A 21,222-nucleotide genomic window follows, 5' to 3' on the forward strand; every position below is an offset into this window, starting at 1 on the left:
AACGACTTATCCTTGGTGCCATCTTAAGGCATTTCAAGGTCATCAGGGGCAGTCAACATGGCTTCACCAAGGGGAAGTCGTGCTTAACCAACCTCATAGCCTTTTATGAGGACATAACCAGGTGGAGAGATGATGGCAAAGCAGTGGATGTGGTCTTTCTTGATTTTAGCAAAGCATTTGACACAGTCTCCCACAGCATCCTTGCAGCTAAACTGAGGAACTGTGGTCTGGATGATCGGGTAGTGAGGTGGACTGTGAAGTGGCTGAAGGAAAGAAGCCAGAGAGTTGTGGTCAATGGTGCAGAGTCTGGTTGGAGGCCTGTATCTAGTGGATTCCCTCAAGGGTCGGTACTGGGACCAATGCTATCGATATATTCGTCAACGACTTGGATGAGGGAATAGAGTGCACTGTCAGCAAGTGCGCTGACGACACAAAACTGGGAGAAGTGGCTGACACGGCAGAAGCGAGACCTGGACAGCCTGGAGAACTGGGCAGGGAAAAATTTAATGAAATATAAGAAGGGCAAGTGTAGAGTCTTACATCTGGCCAACAACAACCCCAGGTTCCAGTATAGGTTGGGGAATGACCTATTAGAGAGCAGTGTAGGGGAAAGGGACCTGGGGGTCCTGGTGGACAGCAGGATGACCATGAGCCAGCACTGGGCCCTTGTGGCCAAGAAGGCCAATGGCATCCTGGGGTGTATTAGAAGGGGTGTAGTTAGTAGGTTGAGAGAGGTTCTCCTTCCCCTCTACTCTGCCCTGGTGAGACCTCATCTGGAATATTGTGTCCAGTTCTGGGCCCCTCAGTTCAAGAAGGACAGGGAACTGCTGGAGAGAGTCCAGCGCAGGGCAACGAAGGTGATGAAGGGAGTGGAGCATCTCCCTTATGAGGAAAGGCTGAGGGAGCTGGGTCTCTTTAGCTTGGAGAAGAGGAGACTGAGGGGACACCTCATTAATGTTTATAAACATGTAAAGAGTGAGTGTCACGAGGATGTAGCCAGGCTCTTCTTGGTGACAACCAATGATAGGACAAGGGGCAATGGGTGCAAACTGGAACACAGGAGGTTCCACTTAAATATGAGAAGAAACTTCTTCACACTGAGGGTGACAGACACTGGAACAGGCTGCCCAGGGAGGTTGTGGAGTCTCCTTCTCTGGAAACATTCAAAACCCGCCTGGACACATCCCTGTGTAACCTCATGTAGGTGTTCCTGCTCTGGCAGGGACATTGGACTAGATGATCTTTCGAGGTCCCTTCTGAACTCTGACATTCTGTTATTCTGTGATACCATATGGAGTATAGTAAATGCTTTTAGAGTCACTTCTTCGAAAGGATATGGGGACTAAATCGAGATATTAAGATCAAAAAAAACAGTGGCATGCAAGTACTAGGTTGTATCATGCCATTCATATTTTGCTGGAGTCTCCTTTTTATTTGTAACTTTTGTTTAACATCGTGCAAGAGAATGTGAAATTTTGAGAATTCAAACAATTCAGTAGTTTCAGATGTCAGGCACATTGAGAAATCGATCTTTTCTTAGCATCGCGGTTCTTCCTGCATTGTCCTAGATCTTGCCTCACTAGTTTGTGCTTAAAAGTGGTAAGGAACCAAAAGTTTATTGTAGTGCTAACCAGGATGGTTAGCACCATGGACTAATATATCTCTATTTACGTATCTTTCAGATGTTTACAATGGAACTGTGACCTTTTTGCCTTTGGAGGAAAACAGTGAAGGAAAATACCAGATTAAAAAGTGCAATATTTATCAAATTCAACTTACACACATAAAAGATGAAGAATGGTAAGTGCTGGGAGAGAGGAAGCAAACCCTGAATTATTGCAGGCATCGCACTGTGTTTTAGTGTTGGCATCTATGTGATTTGGTTTGCATAATTTGGTGCTTGATTGGTAAATGGCAGTAGAGGTGTGATCTTGGTGCACAGTATTCAGTTAAAAATGAAACATCTACAGTACCCAAATAAGCACGAAACAAATCTGTTTCAACTTTTAATGTATACATTGACTGCACATGTGTGTGGTCTAGAAGAATATGTATATTCTGATCAGGAGGAATGATCTGTGCCTGTGAGAGGGGTTCTGCGGGAGTTAGTAAGGTTGAGGATCAAACTGGAATTGCTGTTTGGAACCGCTGGGCTTCAGTCATTGAACTGTAGACCATTGCAGCTTGGTCCTGAGCATCCGAGGGCATAGCTGTAATGAAATCTAAATAAAGGCAGAGATGATGGAATAATGAAATGTGCCAACTGATGTGTTTTTCTCCTAAACTTTCCTCTTGTTTTCATGAACTTCATGAATTCACTTTTACTAGTTAGTCTTTGGGTATATTGCTAAATCACGTTGTTTGTCACATGTGAGTCCTCAGTCATTGTGCTAAATGTAGCAGGGACTCTCATGTTCCATGTTTGAATTGGCAGATAATGAGCTGTCTAACAAAATTCAGAGGAGACTATTCAATTATTCAGTAACTTCACAGTTTTATTTTCCTTTTGATTTTGTGTATTATTTATTTCCTTATTCCCCAGTCTACTTTTACACCTCTGCTTCTTTGGTTTTTTTTTCCACTTAATCATTCTTCACTCTTTTTCTGAGGTAGCTGAGATAATGAAATACACTGTATTCGTAATAAGTTTTTATTTTATTTTTAAAGGTCTGTGTCTATTGTAGCTGCATTTCCAGAAGACTGGTTTTCAGATGGAATTGCATACCCCAAACTAGCATGGCTTGGAAATGAACTTTTGTCCAAACTGGCAAAATGGTCTGTGGAGCAAAAGCCCAGTGAGTTTAAAAGTACACTCTCGCTCATTTCAATAGCAAAATACAGCAAAGTTTATCAAAACCTTAAAGAAAAATACAAAGAGATGGTAAAGGTAAGTTTGGCAATAAATGCAAATGCCATAGTAGTATGCTTTCCTATATTTTTGTTGTTGTTTGTTTAGTGAAACTTCTTCCACTAAATTATTTTTCTATTAAAAGAAACAATTTAATTTAAATGTATGGGTTTTTGGTGGCATTTGGTTTTTTTTGTTTACTCGTTTGGGTTTTTTTGTGTGTGTGGGGGGTTTTTTTTGGTTTTCATTTTGTATTTTGTTTTGGTTTTGTTTTTTCGGTGGTTTTTTTTTGGCGGAGGAGGGGAACCAATTAATAGTTGTAAGAACTGGACTGGAAAAGACGGATTTGGAGTCAAATTCACACTAAATATCTGGAGGAGTTAGGTATTTTCCAGAATGTTTCTCATCAGATAAGAAGTAAGCAGTAGGTCAGTCATTCACACTAGAAGGCATAAATAAAGCACCTTGTTCTCCAAAATCTGAGTCTGGAAATAGCACCAGTTTGCAAGTAGGTTGAATTTCCTATTACTCTTCTTAAATTTCGATGCAAATGTGTTTGAGTTAGAGGAGCAATGCTGTAATATTTTTTTGTCCTGATGATCCTGAAAAATGACAGTGATCATCTTTGAGTGCTGTATGAAAGTAATACCTATATCCTTATACACCCGACTGTGTCTTCAAGCAAAACTATTGGTAAATGCTTCTGTAAAACATATTGTGAAAATGGTGAAAGGTTTTACTGTTGATATTTCTGTACTAATAGAAAGATACATGTGAGAGGAAAATTGGACTTGTGAGTGAGGTAACGGTTTAGTCTTTAGCTCTGCTGTAGACTTAGTATAGTGTGGAGCATTTTAATCTTTGTTTCAATTCCTCATTTACAAAATAGGGATGATACTTCTACTTTCTGTTTTCCTACTTCAGATTTTGATCCTTTGTGTTCTCTTGTGCGAGGATAATTCTATGCCTGTTAGGTTGTGAAAACAGATTTACAAATGCTCATATTATCAATGTTGCACATAACAGGAATAATATAAGTATTTTTCTCTGAAGGAGTTACGCAGAAGTATGTATGCTCTATTCCAGAACAGATGCAGCAGTTTACTTGTTGTGAGCTGCACGTATGGAGCCATAATGTCCTTGAAAACTTCATTGACTGGATGACAGCAAACATTCTTCATACCATCATTCTTCTGTGTGACTCACAAAGTCAAACAGTCTTTATTTACATTCTTTGTGTATATCTTTAATGAGGTTAAAATGCACATTAATGAAGTGCAGAAACCTATTGAAGTCAATGAGTATCCAGATCACACTGACACTTCTTGAAGTGATTTCAGATGGTGCATATGGTAATTATATGTTTTTTCCTGAAGGTATGGCCTGAAGTGACAGATCCTGAGAAATTTGTTTATGAAGATGTTGCCATTGCCACTTACTTGCTGGTAAGGAACTGCTTTGCCTAGTAATATTCTATAAGGTTCTATTTACTAATAATAGGAATCAGTATTTTCATTTCATAGTTGTTGCATTCTTTAAAATAGAATGACCTGAAGTTATTACAGGCATGCAAGGCAAAAAGAAAGGAAGTAGAAGAAAGGGTGTAGGTTTTAGGGGGGTTGGGTGGTTATTTTTTTTTTTGTTCTCATTTAAGCAGAGAGACAAAGTTCTTATTGCAATATTTTCAAGCATAACTTAAACTGAAAGTGGAATTCATCTCTGTATTAAAGTTGTGTTGTATTCTGATCTTCACTGTTGTTACTCTCAACAGCATTTCAGGGATTTACAAGTAATAAGCTATAGCAGAAGGTAGGAATTTTGTAACAGAATTGGAAAAAAAATAGTGTGACTAAGTAAAGGGAAATAAGCTGTTTTGCTTTTTTTTTTTTAATACTGCCCTGTACCACAAAAATCAGCACAATAACAATGAAAATTAAGTTTGGAGAAATACTAAAACTTCTTTGTGAAGATATGATACAGATTTGCAGCCCTCTGTCACAGGAAGTTCATGAAAAACACAGACAGGATGTATTCCTTTTTTTAAGTGATAAAGCTAAAAGCACTGATTTAGCAGAAAAATGGTGGTTAGACGGAACAATTTGGAGATCAGAAGTGATTGTTTTATACATATTTCTACCACTTGTTAATTTTATGCTAAAGGCTTTTCACTGCTTTGCCTTTCTCTGATAAAAGTTCAGCTCAAATCCCATCTTCGAATGCAATAAGGCCGATTTTAGAAGCTAGGAATGCAGTTAAAATGCATGGTATGGTTTTCTAAGGCACCTACCTATTTAAGAATCTATGAAAATTCTGCCACCTGTAGTCACTAGAAACTTCAAGTTTTTAAACAGTACCAAAATTTGTCACTATGTAGGCACATAAATATTTTTTGACTGCTATCCAGAGTGTGGAAGGAGCATTGCTACCTCGAAGTATAATGTAGATACCTCTTATGTCTTCTCTAAATCAGTATTTGTAGATAAGTTAGCTCATTTATAGAACTTGTTGAGGACTAATTTATTTTGATAATTGACTGTTTAAACTTAGAACCTCAGTTTACTTTCCTATGACAATTTTTAAAACTGTCTGAGGAAGCCTGACTGACCTAGACCTCTCTCAAAATCTTGATTGTATCATTGGTGTGACAGAACTTTATGCACCAGAGAAATGGTCAAGATGAAGTGGTCAGATAGTTGCATCATTGTACGTCTCTTCCAACCGAACTATTCTATAATACTGTCTTGTGCAAAGAGCTATGTAATTGAATTACCATTTTTACCACCATGATAATTCCTGTATGTTAGGAAAATTCTGTAATGATGCTCTTGTGCATAAAAATTTGAAAAGCATTTTCATTAGTGTTAGTTTACAGTGATAATGTGTTTTAGCAGACATAGCAGTAATTTTCAAAAAGTTGTTAAAGTCATCTAATAATTGGCTTCTATAAATGAAAGTTTAAAGTATGGTATTAATACCCTAGTGTTCTTGCAAAAAAAATCAGGTGTCTGTATGATGGTAAATAATAACTCATTATTTAGAAGCATGTTAAATGGGTGGTTAAGAAAAGGTAAGTCCAGTGTTAAATTTTTATGGATTTATGGCATCTACATCTGACCTCATTTTACTCTGCGGGCATATTAAGGTCACGTACAGTCCAGGCACATGCCCAAAGGAGCAGGTATTCAGTTTGCATCATGAGAAACTTGGCAGGGGATGGAGGATGGGTGTGATCTGTGTAGGAGGTGGTTAGGGATTTCTGGGGTACAGCCTGGAGTGCAAAATTGCAATGATCTGTACATTTAAAAATGTAAATGCAGGCAGATAATCTCATGGATTACCTGCAGCTTCTTTCTCTCTGGAAAAACTGGCAAATTAACAAGCAGCAATGTTACAAATAGTAATTTTTGTGATTAAGTACTCTTGATGATTTTGGTTAGTCATAGTGAAAATCCGTGTGCAGAATTGATGAATGCGTGCTCTGTAGCTTCTCATTGAAGGAAAAAAAAAGTGTTTGACAATAGTAGAAAGAGACTAATCCATGCTCTGCAGACAAACTTCCAATTATTAACTAATTATGAATTATGTAACTATCTAAAAGTAATTATGTACAGTGCAGGGACTAGAATTAGATTAAAAGCTTTGGGGTCTCTTTAGCCGATGTAGAATTTGGGGCAGCTGACTTGCTAGGTAAGTTACGCTTTGTTTGGTAGAAAGTGATGTTAAATGTACCAATACATAGCAAACTCATTACAAAGAACGTTTTGGTGCATGTTTGTTTCTTTTTTCAGCTCTGCTCCCAATTCTTTCTTTAATACAGTAGATATAAATGCTTCTGTGGTGTTACTTGCAGGGACACTGTTGAAGTTTGCTTGCTACTTCCCTTCTCTTCATCTTTTGCACCATTTGTTTTGGCAGCTTATTTTACATTTTTGCTGACTCTGGCCCAGGGTTGTATAGCCTTGGCTAATTTCAACTTCCAGTGACTCAGAAGGGAGTGTAGCATGTGTTTAGCACTTAGAAAATGATTGATATTTTGCAACATAACTGCCAGGTTTAGCGTTTCAAGTTTTTTTTTTCTTAAGTTATTTTCTCTGTGAGTACAGTGAATGTCTTTTGTCACATCTGCATTATCCCAGCTTTCTCCTTTCATTTCCAATAAACTTTGCCGCTTTCTTAAAGGGAAACTCGAGAGAGAAGTCTAAAATGTTTTATTTTCTTGTCTTAGATTCTTTGGGAAGAAGAGAGAAACGAAAAAGGGTTGACCAAGAAACAGTCATTTGTAGATCTTGGATGTGGAAATGGTTTACTGGTTCATATTCTAAACAATGAGGGGGTAAGTAGGATGCTTTTTTAAATAACAACTTAAATAGAGATAGTCAATATTCTTGTTATGCTTTCCTTTTATCTGGCACACAAATAGCCAAAATTCACTTAATTCATGTTGCTAAAATACAATTTTGTCACTCTAGTTCCAGGAAAAAAAAATCCTAGCAGAGCTTTAGAAACCCTTCACTTATCTATCTGTTTTTAGTAGTGCAATTCTCTTCCATTCGAGGCTATTTTTCTGAGATAAAAAACTGAGAGAGAAAAGAAAAAGTAATGGTGTAATTCAGTTATGCTATAGACAAAGCAAAAAGGAATGGAGAATCTTAACATAGAGATTCTCTCTCACCAGGTATTTTTAATGAAGTTAATTTTATCAAAGTTGAATTCTACTTGTCCTGTCCTGTTTTTCTATATATTTAAAAATGATCTTGGGATCTGTTAACTGTGAAATGGCTAACAACGTACTGTGCTTTTGGGTGTGAAAATGTGGCAACAGCAAAATTTTTTTTTTTTTTGAGGTGTAGTTTCTGAAACAACAACAAAAAAGGTCAGTGAGAGAGGAAAAAACAAACCAACCACAACAAAACAAACAAACAAACCCCCAAAACTAAAACAGCAGTGAAGTTGGGTTCACACAGGGAAGAGCGTGTTTGGACTTCAGCAGCCTAACTGACTTCAGTTGTTGAAAGGTGGTTTTCCCAGCAAGGGCTGCTTAGAGTAGCACTCTTCTCTGAGCCATGTGGGTGCTACAGTAATACCTTACAAAAGGTTTTGATATTTTAAAAACAAACAGACAAAACCCAGTACTCTGCTTTTACTTCTGTAGAGATCCAGATTTTCAAGAGCAGTCTCAATAGGTGTGCCCAGGTAAAGTTTCAAACCAGTTATATTCTAATGTTTCCCAGTCCTTTCTTATTTACAAGAGAAAGGAGGGATTAGAAATACTCAGCTTCTACCTGAAATGATGAAGCTGTGTTTCATTCTGTGTCTAAATTTTAGTATGAATGAAATAATCAGTGTTAGTATGTATGTTTATTGAGCCTGTTTGACAACTTCTACTAAAAGTAATACTTCAAAATGATACTTTTTGTTGTTCAAATATTTCAGCATCCAGGTAGAGGAATTGATGTGAGGAGAAGAAAAATATGGGACATGTATGGACCAGAAACTCATTTAGAGGTATTATGCAAATGTATGTCAATCTTATAGATTTGTAACTTTATTCATTTGTTCATTGATTCTGGTTGTGTCGCGATGCAAGTGTAATCAAACACGTGGGTTTGTAGACAGTTGTCTGAAGTTATGTGTGGGTTTACTGTGATGCCACCCATATATCCTGTGAGACCATAAAGTAAGTCGTGAAGTGGATCATTAGAGCAAAATGCTGTATTTGAATATTTGAAAGTAGCTTACTTTTTAGCTGAGAAGACTAGCGTGATTTCCTACTGCATGTACAGACATGCACACTAGAAAACAATCTTTGATTTTACCGGAACATCAATATTAAGTAGCATTGTTTGTACCACTGTACCTTGGAAAAGGTGTTATTAGTATCCAGATTCAGAGTAGTTTATTCTTGAAAGTGATTCTGACCTTCTAGTGCTATATGCTCTTATGGGGACAAAATTGTTGAACTTTGAAGTAGCCAATCCTCAGCTGTACTGACCTTGTGGTAAGTAACTGCAATAATAGCCTTTAAAAAAACTAACAGGAAAATGAGCCTGAAAGAGGGATTATATTTCAAGTTCCACATTAGTATTTTTATGAGAACAGGAACAATTTGAGCACAGGAACATTCACTTTAACTCCCGCTGTTCTTGGTCTGATACTCATTAAAGTGTGGAACTGATGAACAGTTGCCCTTTGGAGGTGAGGTGTTCCCGGTCTCTTGTTCTCTAGACTCCTAAAGTTTCTCACTGTTCTCTCAAAAGTTGTCAGCTTCCAATATATTAAAATAATTTTCTGTCTACAATTATTCTGTAGTAGTTTTGTTTAAATGTTAATTTGACATATCTTTGAGTGCTAACAACTTAGCATTAAATCAACAAAAGAGCAGCAGTTTTCACAGATGGGAGACTGAGCTTTCACAGTCTTGTGCAGCCTTCTCTTTGCCACTCTGCCATTTTGGGTGCAGATTGCCAAAACTGCCGGATTGCTTTGCTGCAGTCTGCAACCACATCGTACTGAAAGGTTTCAAGAAACAATCCAAAACATCAAGCTGTGGTTCTCCATCATTCCTGTTATATATTCCTATATATTGAGTCACTTCTGATCATACCAAATAGCACCTTCTCTTTTCCTTCATGTTATTTATTCCTTTTCCTGCCCCTGTTTCAGTATTGTGGAAATCTTTGAATTTCGTACATTGATTTCATACTAATGTCTGGCCGTTCACAGTTTCTCAGATTTCTTTACTCTGTCCCACACAATATCCTTGTCTCTAAATTGAAGAGGCATGGATTTGATGGATGGACTGCTTGGTGGATAAGGAATTAGCTGGATGGTCGTACTTAAAGAGTGCTCTCAGGAGAGGGGAACTGGGATGTAATAGAGGTAGTCTAAGATTGCTGAAATTCCCTATTAAGTGTTGTTTCTTTAATTCCTCTGTAGAGGTACTATGATGCACATACATGTGACTTTTGACTTCCTAAAACATGCATTTTGTATATAGAGTATGGACGTAATCTTCAAGGCTTTTCCTAAAGGTCTGTGGAGGTTGAAATTTAAAACTTTTTTTCAAATCTGCCCAATAATTATTTAATAATTATTTTGAGGTTCATACACATTTTTAGAGAAGAGTATGTTTATGTACTTTATGTATTGTCAACATCTTCAAGTACCTTCTTTGCTGAACTTAGTTCTAGGTAGGAAAATGTGTATATGAGAAAGACAAACATGAAAGACACTCTAGAACTTTTAAAATTTAACCTGTGTGAAGAATTAATCCAATTTGTTGGTTGTTTTTTTTTGTTTTGATTTTTTTTTTTTTTAAGACTATCAGAATAGGTCATTCTTGAGAGTAATAACTATTCTGTGAGTCAGTATTGTGGTAGGAAGACTTCTGTGCTAAAGTCTCCTGGGTCCATATCTATTGAATTTCCATGAGGAAATTGCTATTCTAAAGGCCAACAAAGAAGCCTTGGTTTTGTAACCATTAGTTTCCTATTTTTGCTTCTGATTTTGCACATATCATGAAGTATTCTTGGCACAACTTGGAAGGGGATGGAATGGCAGCGTAGACAAGAGGGAAAGTGTTATTTGGATTAGGTTTATTATACATGAATGATAGGATGTGAAGAGTGGTGTTCTATGTACTAGGATTTTATTTGGGAAGAGTCTGTGAAAGAAGAGAAGATGGTAGTGAAGCTGTGTTCTGATTAATTGCTGTGTGAGTCCTAGGACTATAAAACATAGCAAACTAAGTAACTTTCTGAAAAATTGAATCTAGACATACATGTGACAGAATGAGAATGGCAAGAAACATAATCCAGTGCATGGCATTTGTTTACAAATGTTTAGGGTGCCAGGTATCTTAATCAGAATTGTTATTCCACTCTTTGTCTGATGAATACTTTGTGGGTAGCTGTTGGAAAATTACTTTTTTTAGCTATAAAAAATTACTACCTGGCGAAAGTGCAGATCGAGGAAAACATTGGTGTCTGTGGTTCTCATTCACCTTGTATTTGTCAGCTTGTATGATTTTATATTGTCACTTAGTACTTTAAATGCATTTTATTTGTTAATAAAAAAACCTGTAATAAAATTCACTTGATATATTATTTATTTTTTTTAGGAATCTACAATCATACCAAGTGACAGTCATCTCTTTCCAGATACTGACTGGCTCATAGGAAACCATTCAGATGAATTAACACCATGGATACCTGTAATTGCAGCTAGGTATTTGTGCAGGGAGGGCAACAGGAGGGAAGGAATTAGAAAACAAAACAAAGCGTAATTACCTATGCGTGGTTGGTGAAAACTATCACTTTTGCAGCCACACCTGCTGTCCTTGCAGGACTTGCTGCTTTTGATGCCAAATGATTATTTTTACAAAATGTTTCTCTTCCTGCGGAGAAGCACAAATGGAATATTTACTTTCTTGTAGAATTCAGTACAGCATTTTGCTTTTGAAGTTAAAAAAACAGAACTGATTTTTATTCTTTAGATGTTAATCTGTTGTTTGGTTGTAGTTTTTTTTTTTTTAAATAAAATTTCTGTTGGTTCTGCCTTTTGTTGAACCGTTGTGGTCTTCACAACCACCGACAATAGTTTAATATCTAGAGATTTAGTCCTGCAAACCCAGTTGGCACAATAATTTGCTACAGCAAGTATTTTGTGAAACAGTATATTTGATTATGCTAATAAATATTATTTCATGAAGCTGTGTCACTTAACAAAAATTTCCATTGTTGCTTGTATCTGATGGGATATTTGTTAGATTTGTGTGTTCTCTGAAATAACTTTCCATTCAGCAATTTGTTATCCTTTTTGTAGGTCTTCCTATTCATGTTGCTACTTTGTGCTGCCATGCTGCTTCTTTGATTTCCATGGAAAATACAGCCGAAGACAAAGCAAGAAAACTCAGTACAGAGAATATCTCGATTTTGTTGCCCAAGTGGGATTTGTGTGCGGCTTTCATGTGGAAGAAGATTGCCTTAGAATTCCATCAACAAAAAGGGTAATTTTGGACTGTGTAGGGCTTTTATCTTTGTTGTTGTTGTTGTTGCTGGCTGAAGCATATAATGTTTGTTCATTATTGTTCTTCTAAGATCAAACTATAGTGTGTTGCATTACTTGAGACAATATGCTCTGTAGAGAGAATAAAAATACTCATTATTTTCTTGGATAATCTGCTCTTAATGTCATAGGTACGATCCTAAAGAAAGAAGATTTTATGGTTATTTCTTATGCCATCCTATAGGATGGAAAACTTACGAAACTCATTTTTTGCCTTAATTTTTCCAGCTGCCTGTGTTGCTTATTTGTACCTAATTTTGCTGGGTTTCGTGTCCCATAAAAATCAAAATGAAATGTTCTCAGAGTAGGAAGAGGTGTCCAGCTTTAATTTCATAAATAATCTGAGGATCAGGAATACTCTTTTTTTTTTCTCTGCTTATATGGCATGATGGATTATGGTTTGGTTACTAGATTTCTTCTGTGGTGCCAATATTTGAAAACTAAAATTAAAAAACCCTCAGATGTTAACAAGCATTGAATTTGTCTGGATATCTCCTGTAGGTAGATTTAGAAGTCTGCATGCAGGTGCGGGGGATGTGTGTAAGTATGGGACTCTGTATAAATGGTGATTTACCTGTTTCTACTAAAACAGGTTTGCCTTATTGGAAAAAATAGGACCTATTCACCTACAGAATGTGCCCTGATTGACAAGCAGATAACACAGTTTATAGATAATCGTCAGACCTGTGCTGTGGTCACGTGTGACAGAAGAGTTGGATTTAATCGTAAGGATTGCACGGATGGCGTCTGCAAAGAACTGCCTGAAAACGTGACTGAGACTGCTGGTACAACCTGGATTCCTGGATTTCAACCCAGAGAAAAAGTAGAACAAATCAGAAATTGTGCTTCTCTCCCTCGGGATTTTGTAGATGACGTGGTTCTCAATGTGGCAAACTTGCTGTTAAATGCAGCCCCTCAAAAATCATGTTCTATTATGCATGGTGAAAATACGAATACCTGGAATCAAGGAGGTGAAATTGTCTTTCCTTTATATTATTTTGCTTTTGCTGGTAGAGGATATCTTTTCCAATGAATTTACTTGTTTGTAAATTTAGTAAGTGAAATAGATCTTAGGAAATACCAAAACAAGTGCAGTAGCAATCAGAGGATTTCTTTTGCTGTTGTTTTCTTGCACTCTGGGATGCAAGTAAGGCATATAAGAATATTTTGAAATTGGTGTGGGGTTTTTTCCCTCTACACTTCAATACTAGGACGGAATCAATTTTTATTAAAAAAAAAAAACCAAAACAAACCCAGAACAGAACACTGCATCTGTTTGGGGAGAATATTAAGTTTCTTCTTCAATGGTCACATAATAATTAGTTATAATTATGTAAGAATTCTTTAAGAATTGATTTGAAGTGCCATTTGTTTATGACATGATTAGGAAGTTTTTTGTTTAGCTTTGGGAAGGGAAAGAATAGAAGTTGCTGTTAATTCAGTTCTCCCTACTACCATCTTGCAATATTCCTCTGTCCATTTTTGTTATTTACTCACTATAGTTTGTCATACATTACTGGAGATCCTTTGAGCCATTCCCTCTTCTCTCTAACTACATCGTGTAAACAGTGCTAATTGCAGTGAGGGTTATCACAGAATGTCAGAGGTTGGAAGGGACCTCAAAAGATCATCTAGTACAATCCCCCTGCCGGAGCAGGAACATCCAGATGAGGTTACACAGGAAGGCGTCCAGGTGGGTTTTGAATGTCTCCAGAGAAGGAGACTCCACAACCCCCCTGGGCAGCCTGTCTGTCACCCTCACTGAGAAGAAGTTTCTTCTCATATTTAAGTGGAACCTCTTGTGTTCCAGCTTGAACCCATTACCCCTTGTCCTATCATTAGTTGTCACCGAGAAGAGCCTGGCTCCATCCTCATGACACTCACCCTTTATATATTTATAAACATTAATGAGGTCACCCCTCAGTCTCCTCCAAGCTAAAGAGACCCAGCTCCCTCAGCTTTTCCTCATAAGGGAGATGCTCCACTCCATCATCTTTGTTGGCCTGCGCTGGACTCTCTCCAGCAGTTCCCTGTCCTTGAACTGAGGGGCCCAGAACTGGACACAATATTCCAGATGAGGTCTCACCAGGGCAGAGTAGAGGGGAAGGAGAACCTCTCTCGACCTACTGACTACACCCCTTCTAATCCACCCCAGGATGCCATTGGCCTTCCTGGCCACAAGGGCACAGTGCTGGCTCATGGTCATCCTGCTGTCCACCAGGACCCCCAGGTCCCTTTCCCCTACACTGCTCTCTAATAGGTCATTCCCCAACCTATACTGGAACCTGGGGTTGTTCCTGCCCAGATGCTACTATATGCCACTGTAAAAAAAGCAGAGAAAACAGAAAATGTGTCTTAGTGTGGAAATTCTGACTTGAGTCCTGTAGAATGAAGCTGCTATTTTACGGATAATATAGATATAAAATATATATCATGCATGACATTGGGAGTACAAAGTTGCTGCGGTACTGGTAGGTAATTCATAGATTCTGCTCATGATCATTCATTTATAGAGAAGCTAAGTTTTCTTAGGATTTTATATATACATTTTTAATAGCTACGCCATTATTTATTGCAGAAAGCCTTTCCTTGAAAGAAGTAGCAGAACACTTAAATAAAGAGACTTTAAAAAGGCTGAAGAGTGAATACGGAGGCCTGCAGACACTACTTAAGAACAGTCACCAAGTATTTGAAGGTAAAGAAGGGGGTTTGGTTTTTTTTGTTTTCTTTTTCTTTAATGACCTATTTTATCCCCTCTCCATGCAGTTAAACTCAACTGAAAAAAATACTATGACGGTGGTTTTTTTAATTGCTTTCTATACCTTTGTGGAAAGCTGGATATTCTTTATGTGCCCATTGCTCCAAGATACTATTAGTATAACTCTTTTGAATGAGATTGGTAAGGTATCTGTCATCTAAGTGTTGTTCTAGATCGACTGTATCTGAGAAGACAGCCCTTTAGATAAAGTGGCTAAATTAACGCTATTGTTTGAGTTACAGAATTTTTATTTTTACTATAAAGCATTGATGAATTTGAGGTTGTCGAATGCAGAGAAAACTCACTAAAGCATTTAACTGAGACAGTCTGGCTTTACCAAGCCCCACAGTGTAAATGCCAACATGAAACTAGTCTCCATAAGATCCAGTAACGGTGAGGCTCGTTGTGTTCATATAACCTGTGGTAGTATGGCAGAAAGAACTCTGTAGCAAGTGGCTGGCTGAGTTTGTTGATAGCTGTTTTTTGTTTTGGTTTGTTTTGCCTTTTTTTTTTTTTTTCCTGTTGTAGTGTAGTTGGTGGTGTGTTTTGTTTTGTTGCGTTTTGGTTGTGTGGGGTTTTTTTTCTTTTGGACAGTGTGGAGTTCTGCAAAAGTAAGGTCTAGCTTTGCAGTAACACAAGATCTTCCAGGTTTTATCAGTATTTAAGGCTGCCTCAAATTTGGAAGTGATAACTTCTTGTGACCCAACAATTTACATTAGCTGTAAAATACTGATCAACTGATCCATGGCAAATCATCCTGACTATGCGACCTTGTTGCTGCTAGAGGTTAACTTAGACAAGTTTAGCACCCACTGAGGATTTCTGTACGCTTGGCAATTATAAAATGTGAAGCTATACTGAAATCCTTTTGAATTGCCATCCATTGAAGAGGGCTGGTCACACTGTATTCAGTATGTGTCTGAGTTTGATTCCCTGTTGTTAGGGGTAGGTGGGATGGATTTACAACCTGTTACATGGAGCGTGCATTTTAATTTGGCGTGGATGCTGTCTGCATATTACCTGTGCAGAAAGATTAGGATTAAGGCCAACTCTGTCTCAGTAATTTACATTCAATGGAAAGTTCCTGGGGCTACAGTCGAGCCCACTTGCTTCTTTCCTTCAGTAGCATGTCACCTTAACACAGGACTTGCACCAGCAGGTGGTCTGCAAGGACATTGCTTACACCAAAGAGGACAGAGAAGAACATGGCTACAGCTCTTTTTCTCAAGTGTTTTTCTTTTAAAGACATGAAAAATGGATGGATGCGCACACACACACACAGGAAGGGGCTTGGAGTAACTGATCTGTGGCAGTTTCTTTTGATCAAGAACCTTGTCCAATACATGACTGATTTTCTAGGAAAAGATTGAGAAAGATTTTAAAGCTCTGCTGAACCTACTTCTGGACTGGCTTTGAATGAGTTCAGATCTATCTGTCTATCACAAAGAAACCTGGAGGGATAAATTCATCCAGGCTTGAATGTGTGATATTAAGCTTTCACTGGACTTGTTACCTTTTGAATAGTGATTATGACAATGCAGAATAGTATCAGTTAACTATGCCAAGCTACAAGTGTGTGATACAGAAGGAATGATTGAAGCAGAATATGAACATAGAGCATGGCAACTTAGAAGTGGCAGATTCCTCCCTTCTCATTTTCACTGTTGTTTTTAATCTACATTTTTTCTTTCTCTCTTTCTTCGTTTTGTTTACACATTTAAAGAGCTGACAGAGGTTCACAAATGTGTGTGTGCAGTTTATGGTCCTAACATAGCAAATGAATTAAAAATGCCGAATCTTTATTAACCAATGGTAGGTCACTGTTGATTCATATGAAGGATTAGACTTGTTGCCTCTCTGGTGCAGTATATTATTAGGTCAGTGAACTATTGTCTTTGCAAGAACACTTCTGTATATCGAAAGTAATAGAAGACTCTTACTAGATTTTTTTGCTGATAACCACGTGTTAAATGTGGAGTAATAAAGTTTTGAACATGGGAAGGATTACAGTGCTTTAAGTTGGAACTTCTGTGTCAGGACTTGCAATCTAATTTCAGAGGATTTTAGTTGAAATGATCGTAACTATTATATTTAAAACAAACAAACCTCTACAAAGGTAATACAAAGGTGCCTCAAGCTATTCAACATCACAGTAAAACATCTCACAGAGAGATCAATCAATTCATCTTTAGACTGTGTCTATATTACCTTGCTCTGTTGTGCGCTTCTTTCTATTTCTGTACAAGTGGCACAATTGGTTTTGCCTGAGTGATCCATTTGTAGAATACATATTTTATTCACAGAATGTCACCATGCATTTTTTCCAGTACAATTCCCATGGCTGTCTATTAACAGCTGCCTTTTTTTTTGTCTTTAAATCTTAGTTCTAAATGGGAGAGTTCATATTCGTGACTGGAGAAAAGAGAAACCATCAAGGAAAACTAAGCCTGAAGTGAAACGATGCCTTTCAGCTGAAGCATTTAAAACACGTCTCTGTTGGTTTTTCATTCATCATCCTGATGGTTGTTCTTTGCCTTCTCAATCTTGCCCATATGCTCATGGGACTGAGGAGCTAAGACAGTCTCAGATTATTAAAAAGAAAAAAAATTTACAGTAATAAAATGCTGCCACTTAAGTTTAAGCTGATAAACATAACTGGATCTGTGATTGACTTTGGGACTGCCTGGTGCATGAAGATCTGTACAATATGAAGGGTTTTTCCTCATTCCTATGCATCTTATTTTCCAGTTGGTTTACAAGTTCTCCTGTAATTCTTTGATTTTTTTTTATTAACATGGAAAAAGGTATAGTAAAGTATGTATATACATTTGGATTTTGTTATGGCTCGTCTAACATGCGTTTGTATAAGTAGAAAAATTTAAAAACTTAATTTCCTCGGACACTCTTAATGATCATTGATCAAATCTAATGTACATAATGCAGCATTTTCAAACCCTGAAAATTAGCTGTTTTGTTCCTAATTTTCCAGGAGGATATATGATTTCTTATAACTCGCACTGGCTCTTGGGAGTCAGAAGTTGGAGAGACTTCAGAGCACTGGAACAGGCTGCCCAGAGAGGCTGTGGAGTCTCCTTCTCTGGAGACATTCAAACCCACCTGGACACATTCCTGCGTGATCTGCTCTGGTGAACCTGCTTTAGCAGGTGGGTCGGACTGGACGATCTCCAGAGGTCCCTTTCCTGACCTAACAGCTTCCTCTTCATGTTGTTATGGAGTAATACTACATATAACCCTTGCTTTCTTGGTCAGACCTATTCCTCCTTTCCTTCCTTTTTTGTACTGATTCAAAATGAGTATTGGTTTGAAGAATAACTTTCTGGGAAATTATTGTGGAAGTCTTCACACGTAGGTGTAAGTTTTTAGGGCTCTGTAGGCCATACTGTCCTTTCCCTCTTTTTTAAAGTAAGGAGTAGCAGTAGAAAATGTATTTAATAATATAGGAATGGTACGGTTTCTGTTTATCAGCTAACAAAGGAATGTCTTGGCACCTTGAACAGGTTATGATTTTCTTTGGTAGACTATTATTTTCTTTAAAAGGTTTAACTTAGCAGAAATGCTAATTATTACTCAGTGACAGTCATTGAACTAGTGTCATAATTCATATCTGTGAGCTCTAAAGTACTTGTAAAGTTCAATATCTGCTGTACGAGCTCTGAGACAAGGAATCATGTTGGCTCTGGCCTAGTTTGTGTACTGATAGAGTGGAAACCCTGCTCTGATCTGCTAGGACAAGACTTTGATTCCAAATCCTACTGAAGAAAGGGCAAGATTAAAAAAAGAAAAAAAAAAAAGTGGTTAGTAAAGAAGCAACGTGGAGGTGAGAGCAATGAGATAGAAACTGATTGCAGGACAAAGAGGTCTAGGGGTAACAGTGAATAAGCCATGTGAGAACTCCCTAAGAGCTCAGGGCATCAGAAGAACAAAGGAAGGAAATAGTTTAAGACAAAGCAGAGGAAAAATGGCAGTGGAAACACTTCTCAAAACAGTTCCAAAGCTGCTTTTCTCACACCCTGACTTTAAGCCAACAGGTTGCAGTCCATGGTGTGCAGAAGAAGGATCTAAATCTGATAGGGTGGGAGCACAGATTTTTTTTTTTTTATGTAAGTCAGGTAAACTGGAGCTCCTATGGAGTAGGGCAGCACAGTAAGGGAATGCAGTTGATAGTGTACTTTCTGTTGTAAGAATCTCAGAAATATATTTAGCTTATTGAGGGGAGAAGAGTTGAGAAAAGCCATGGAATGTAATCCAGTGATGACATTGCTTCAGTTAGCTTTTGTTTGGCTACGAGCAGGGTAAGAAGAGTTCCCCAAGATGTTCAGTAACTGTGGTAAATATACTGATATATTGGGGGAGGAGGAGCCCCCTGTAAAATTAATTTCATGCTATCTCCAGATGGAAACTGTTTCCAGGTGGTGCAAAGAGCAAAACCAGACTTTCCATTCTTTTCCAGTCATTGGTATTTCTCTTGATGATTCACCTTGGGGTAGGATGTGTGTTTGGCTTGAAACAGATTATTTCCTGAGTTAGAGTCCACCTTTGGAGCCCCTCAGATGGACTTGTAGGCAGTCAGGGTTAAGAAGCTGGAAGAAGGTTGCATGTATTTTAGGTTTGCTTTTTTTTGTTGTGTTGTTTTTTTTTTTCTTATTTCCAGTAAACGGGGAATGAAATACCTGCTTGACTCATTGAAGTCACAAATATATGTGATAACACCAGTGAATTAGCTTTAAAACTACCTTTTTTATTATTTGTGCAATGTTATGGTAACTAGCATAACATACTGTAATACTGTGGTACACTGCCTCCTTTGCATAGACTTCATTTCTGAACTCACCAGCGTGCAGATCTGTCACAGATGAATGATGGCTCTTCCCCTTCCTCTTTGGCACCACTGCAGGTGGCAAGCCAGCCAGCAATCTCCTGTAATTACAGAAACTTCCCTGTTGTTTGGCGAAGTGGTAAGGGAACATTTTTGCATCCAAATACCTTCCCATTTAAATGCAGAATTATAGAAGGCTGGCAACTGCTGAAGGCGTAAAATAGAATCATTGCATCGTTTCGCTTGGAAAAGATCTTCAAGGTCATAGAGTCCAACCGTTAACCCCATGCTGCCAAGTTGACCAGAAAACGATGTCCCTAAGCACCACATCTACGTGTCTGTTAAAGACCTCCAGGGATAGTGACTCCACCACTTCCCTGGGCAGCCTGTTCCAATGCCTGACAACCCTTTAAGTGAAGAATTTTTTCCTAATGTCCAATCTAAATCTCCCCCGGTGCAACTTGGGGCAATTTCCTCTCATCCTATCACTTGCTACTTGGGAGAAGAGACCAGACACCCTCTATGCTACAACCTCCTTTCAGGTAGTTGTAGACAGTGATAAGGTGTCCCCTCAGCCTCCTTTTCTCCAGGCTGAACAGCCCCAGCTCCCTCAGCTGCTCCTCATCACACTTGTGCTCCACACCCCTCACCAGCTTCATTGCCCTTCTCTGAACTCTCTCCAGCACCTCAATCTTTCTTGTTGTGAGGGGCCCAAAACTGAACACAGGATTCAGGGTGCAGCCTCACCAGCATCAAGCACAGTGGCACAATCACTTCTCTAGTCTTGCTGGCCACACTATTCCTGATACAAGCCAGGATGCTGTTGGCCTTTTTGGCCACCTGGGCACACTGCTGGCTCATGTTCAGCCAGCTGTCAATCAACACCCCCAGGTCCTTTTCCACCAGGCAGCTTTCCAGCCACTTTCCCCCGAGCCCGTAGCGCTGCCTGGGCTTGTTGTGACCCAAGTGCAGGACCCAGCACTTGGCCTTGTTGAACCTCATACCATTGGCCTCAGCCCAACGATCCAGCTGGTCCAGATCCCTCTGTATGGCCTTCCTACCCTCCAGCAGATCGACACTCCCACCCAATTTGGTGTCATCTGCAAACTTACTGAGAGTGCACTCTGTCCCCTTGTCCAGATTGGGGATAAAGATATTAAACAGAACTGGCCTCAATACTGAGCCCTGGGCCCTATCTAAATAGCTCTACATTATCCAAATTCTGTATGTCATTGATTTCTCTGTGATACACAGTCTTAAAATGGCATTAATACAATATTCAACTTTGGCAATGGATGAAATACTATACAGAGTAAGAATCAGTTTTGCTCTTAATAGAAAAGCTCTTGCTCCACAGGGGATTCCAGCATAAAGTCTCAATCGTCCAGGTGACGCTGTCATTTTACTCCTTAGTTTATTAGCATCACTACCCATTAGTTAATTTGGCTTTATTTGAAGCCAATTTTATAGAAGGAAAACACTTGTTGGCGTGGATACCTTACAAGAGAGAGAATATAAAGAGAAGTTAGATGTCAGATTGTGATCAGAAATGCTGAGATCTAGAGATTTTGTATTTCCATCTGTAGATGAGCTACAGTTTCATTAGTTCTATAGAAATATTCTAAATTAAATAAGAACAGAAAAATCTGTGTTAACTTTCTCCCTTAAACTTCAGTAAAAGACTAAATTTTAATTTTTCACCAGAGCCTTAAA

General features: G+C 38.3%; 1 protein-coding gene across 3 annotated transcripts in view; it reads left to right on the top strand.

Moving 5' to 3' along the window:
* Positions 1-21,222, top strand: part of TRMT44 (tRNA methyltransferase 44 homolog) — a 49,223-nt gene that overhangs the window by 3,193 nt on the left and 24,808 nt on the right. For 2 of the 3 annotated variants that reach the window (XR_010606109.1, XM_065633612.1), the window contains exons 2-10: positions 1,683-1,800; positions 2,668-2,887; positions 4,225-4,293; positions 7,074-7,181; positions 8,282-8,353; positions 10,968-11,074; positions 11,672-11,855; positions 12,507-12,885; positions 14,493-14,609. Coding sequence is in view for 2 of the 3 variants with exons in the window: in XM_065633612.1 (XP_065489684.1) it covers positions 1,683-1,800; positions 2,668-2,887; positions 4,225-4,293; positions 7,074-7,181; positions 8,282-8,353; positions 10,968-11,074; positions 11,672-11,855; positions 12,507-12,885; positions 14,493-14,609 (1,374 nt within the window). In the remaining variant the exon portion in view is untranslated. Of the gene's footprint in view, positions 1-1,682; positions 1,801-2,667; positions 2,888-4,224; positions 4,294-7,073; positions 7,182-8,281; positions 8,354-10,967; positions 11,075-11,671; positions 11,856-12,506; positions 12,886-14,492; positions 14,610-17,056; positions 19,328-21,222 lie in introns of those variants that run through there. The other variant, XM_065633611.1, reaches the window with a different exon arrangement.

The sequence above is a fragment of the Caloenas nicobarica genome, chromosome 4, assembly GCF_036013445.1.
Source record: "Caloenas nicobarica isolate bCalNic1 chromosome 4, bCalNic1.hap1, whole genome shotgun sequence".
NCBI lineage: Eukaryota > Metazoa > Chordata > Aves > Columbiformes > Columbidae > Caloenas > Caloenas nicobarica.